The 4427-nt window shown below is 43.0% G+C and overlaps 1 protein-coding gene across 1 annotated transcript; it reads right to left on the bottom strand.

Annotated features, from left to right (window-relative positions):
* Positions 1 to 2123: 2123 nt before the first annotated feature.
* LOC135824370 (uncharacterized) lies at positions 2124 to 3839 on the bottom strand. The gene has a single exon (XM_065337103.1). The coding sequence runs from the start codon at positions 3837 to 3839 to the stop codon at positions 2124 to 2126; it is 1716 nt and encodes a 571-aa protein (XP_065193175.1).
* Positions 3840 to 4427: the final 588 nt, after the last annotated feature.

Genomic DNA, 4427 nt, shown 5'->3' with positions numbered 1-4427 from the left:
AAAACCAGAATAGGAATCGAAACAAGGTTGGAGATAACCCTGAACAAGGTTGGTTTACCAAAATATCTTAGCAAAACCCCATTCAACAATCTTGTTGATGAAATTCAGAGGATCAAAGAAGTAGCAAATAGAGAGAAAAAAGTCAAAGTGAGTTATCCATTCCTACTTTAGAAACTCATTGATGATGAAGATGATGTGAACAAGATCAAACCAATCATTCCAAAGTGTAAAAAATCACAACAAAGACATGATACCATATGGGAGAACTATAGAGAATCGAATGTATAAGAAAAGTTAAAAAAAGATATCTTTTTTTTCTCATGATCACTGGACAAACTGCTTCATCATATCCGGAGCATAACTCATGAATGAAATGCTGCTATCAAACCCCTCCTCAGCCAGATATCTTGGTATTTCATGGTGTCCGAACGCTAACGTGCTACATCCATCTTCTGTGATGTATCGTTTTGTGTCCAATGGTGATAAGGCTATCTTATTAACCGTTTCTCCGAAAATAACGTGACTATGACTCCGGAGTGTTGTCATTTCTCGATGGAACACGGATTGATCCAAGAGACAATTTCGGAAATCATCATGTGTGATAGTTTTCTTGAGCACTGCTGTTTTCACCCCCTTTGCTCTTTTTCCGCTTTCCTCACCAGAGTAACTGTACATCTTGGAACGAAGTCCCACAAACTCAGTAATCAGTTTTCCACCGAGTTCATCTTTGAACAGGCCAACAACTTTCTTGTTTTTCTCAGAGTATAACGGATGTGATTGATCATAATTGCTTGTATCATACTTATCAAGAAACTCACTCATGTCATCAAACAGATCATCAGTAAAGAAATGAAGAACCAAGCTGTCTGTATCGGTGTACAAGAGTTTCACATCAGAGCCATACAACTCTTTCAGGTGATTGTAGTAAAAGTCATACATGAGTGTCTTTGAGAGATCCAAAATCGACATCCCAACATATATGGGCTTGTTGAGGACGACCTTTGTCCTGTTAGGCCGCGGTCACACCGAGCTCGATTCAGCCGTTCAGCCGAAACAAGCGCTTGTTTACGTCACTATTACCATGGAAATGGCTGAAAATGTCCTACAAGCGACTTTCAGCCGTGGCTGACTCTCAGCCGTTTTTTCCGGCTTGTTTCAGCCACAGCTTGTACAAGCGGCTGAAAGCCGAAATTCAAAAAATAATTTGAGTGCGCTTGGAGCACACCATGTAGCTAGTTGACATGATGAACTGATATTGATGTTCTTTCTTGTGTCCGTGGAACCGTGCTATCCCTGCGCCTTTGGTTTTGACCGTGAGTCTGTCTATCCAACTACACTGTATTCAGTTTGATTCGGATTTTTCCGACGACCATGGATTTCTGCCGCTGTGCCTCTAGACTGCTGCGTAGATTGTTGGAGCTGTGGTTTGAGGCCAAGACAAGGCACCACACTCACGACCGAATTCATGAAGAAAGCCGGGTACGAAGAAGAGATTGGATTGCAACTGAGTTGAAGAACGGCAACCGGCGGGGCAGAAAGCTCGACATCAGGAAACACCACCCGAACCATCGCGTCCATGCACACCGAACAAATAAAAAGAGCACGACTTCGCAATTCAGAATCCGGGCTTCCTTTGCTTCTTCATCAAAACTGAACACAAGAACAAGTATAGTTTTAGATCGCGAACGTTCTGCTTTCCGGTTTCTTGCAAACATTGGTGTGCTTCGAGATATTCAAAATTTGGCGGGTAAGAAAAACAAGCCATTCAAGCTTTGCAGTCAAGGTCTGGTGTGACCGCGTCACAGGGACCACGCAAGCCAGCTGAGCGCCAGCGATAACAAGCCCAAAGTGGCTTGTTTCGGTGTGACCGGGGCCTTACTTTGTACCAGGGACTACTCCCTGCTTTGTACCCCGACCAGGTCATCGTTGAAGATCACATGGCGGTTGTACGTTGGTTTGGCAACAAGCTGTTTGATTTTTTTCTCCTCACGACTTCTCAACAATTTTATGTTGACTCTCCTCCGAACGTTCTCCATAGTTTTCCCAAACACCGCATTGTTCATCAGTTTATAGAAGTCTTTGGAGAAATCATCCTTTGCCTTCTTACGGAGGTCTGTATTCTTCTAGATGTAGTTTCTCATCCACGGTTTCTGAGTAAATTTCAGAGCACGATGAATTTTGACACAACGTAGTCCGAGCTGAGTGTAGAGTTTCAAGTTTCGGTAATGGAGAACGTACTTTGTCTTATCCCTCAAGTTTGGTACAAGTTTGAGAGCATCTACTCCGGAAGAATTGAGTTTATCAACAAGCTCCTGCTGGTATGGAGATAGCATGTCCTCATTGACGGAAAGACGTTCCGGAGCAACTGGATAATCGTTGTGCTCCTCATGAAGTTCGTGTGGATAATCCAGATCACACTCGACGATATACCCCGATGAGGAATCATCTTGAGTATTCAGTATCTTGTTCAGGAGTTTCTCTGATGGTTTCTCCCACCGAAAATCAGACACTGGGAGATGCTGTGACATTGCCCAGCCATAGAGATTGTTGGCATCGAGATACTGGATAAATGACGATGGCTGATCAGCATCAAATTTCTCCTGGTAGTGATTATTAGCAGCAGCATATCGTTGTGAGACCATCGACACACCGCCTCTCATTCCTGATTCTACAAACAAGTGCTGATCATAGTCTGTTAGTAATTCCAAGGACACACCTGAGTACATCAACAGAGCATCCCAGGCAAATCCAGGCAGAGTGTAGTAATTTGCTGGATCCAGCTGATACGTTCTGACAGCTTCTACTCTGAAATTCTCAAATATGTCAGCCAAGAGATACACATCGGTCTTGAGATACAAGTCGTGATAATCACCAAGAGTCTGACAGTCGAATTTCATCCACATTGTCTCAGCATGTTTGTAGTCATCGTCACTCACACCCTCATCAGACAGTGAAGAATAGAACTTACTCTGTGCTGGTAGCTGAGTCTCATCGAACCTGGAGAAGCTGTTCATGTACTCATAGGGAAATACTCCTTTCCTCATCAACAGCTGATGGTTTGGCAACGTCTTGGTGTGAGTGAATGACTCATCTGGTGTCGTTTTCACAAGTCTATCGAGTGACGCATTGAGAAACTGGCAGCTGTCGATGAACCGGAACTGTCTCCATGTGAATGAGATGAATTTCTCCATGTTGTTGGGAATGACTGATATCTCACCCACAGTTTTACTCTTACACACACCATCCTTATCCGTGTATGTGACGGTCTCAACATCTGTCTTGCCGATTGCTCCGATGAGATGATGACTGTCATAGCCTTTTAGGTTGTGAAAAACCACAGGGATGTGCTGCTTGTATGGATAAATTCTGAGTTTGATGTTACAGTCATTGTGTGCGGCACCGCGGAAATCACCAGTGATGTGGTCGTGATCACGGACTCTGTCATCACCAAGTTTCTTTTTACAAATCCAACAGTCTTCTGTCTCTCTGAACAATTCTTCTTGTTCCTTAGTGAGATCCATCGGTGCTGGATTATTGAGTGCTGATTGTATTTTCTTCTCCTCATCTTTGAGTTTATCAAAGAATACATCCATGGCATCAGCACCCCGGTAGAAACACTGACTTGTCATCACTCCGTCAGAACGCACCACGACGTAACCAAAACCACAAGGAACATGCTGTGAATCCCGGCTGGTTTGTTGACTTTTCACTCCATCAATTTTCTTAATCAGTGCCTCAGTGTCAGCATAGATTACATAGGGACATTGTAGCATTTTGTGATGATTAATGAACTTCAGTGTTGGTTGATCCCCATCTTCGTCCGGTTCTGGTAGTACCATGTGTGCTGATAATCCAGTGACATTATCACAATACTCCTGATGATTGCTCAGGGATTTCTCTGTGTTGTGTGGTTGGAGACATCTTGTACAGAAGAATTTCCTGGCTTTATGCTTTGACTGATCGTAGCACAATCTGCTGAAATCTTTGATCCAACAGTAGTGATTCTGATCTTCTTTTTGGTATAGTAGAAGATTGATCACTTTCACACCTCTTTTCTTTGTCAGCAATAGTGGATAGATCACGTTATCTTCATACCCAAAAACATTGATAGCTAGGCTGTTTTGCTTCTCGACTTTGGAAATTTGACTCAGTGGTGTTGGAAAATCGATTCCGAACAGATCAAGTTTGTTGCTATACTAAGTCTGTATACTGAGTTACCCTGTCACTATTTTTCTTTGCTGGATACAGAGCTGAGAGCAGTGCCCACATCAGATATTTATCATCCTTATTCTTGACATTGATGATTGCCTTCTTTTTCTTGAGCTCGTTCGGTAAATCAATGTAGGATTTACCTCTCATTGGCTGATATGCTGCTACATCATCGGAGAATCCGACGATATGATTGATGTGCCAGTTTGATCCATTCT

Source organism: Sycon ciliatum, chromosome 9 (genome assembly GCF_964019385.1).
Source record: "Sycon ciliatum chromosome 9, ocSycCili1.1, whole genome shotgun sequence".
Classification (NCBI taxonomy): Eukaryota; Metazoa; Porifera; class Calcarea; order Leucosolenida; family Sycettidae; genus Sycon; species Sycon ciliatum.
This window is presented reverse-complemented; position numbering and strand designations above follow the sequence as displayed.

What these genes read in the sequence shown, in the direction of transcription:
- LOC135824370 (XM_065337103.1), bottom strand. Translation starts at nt 3,839, where the DNA reads ATGGTACTACCAGAACCGGACGAAGATGGGGATCAACCAACACTGAAG.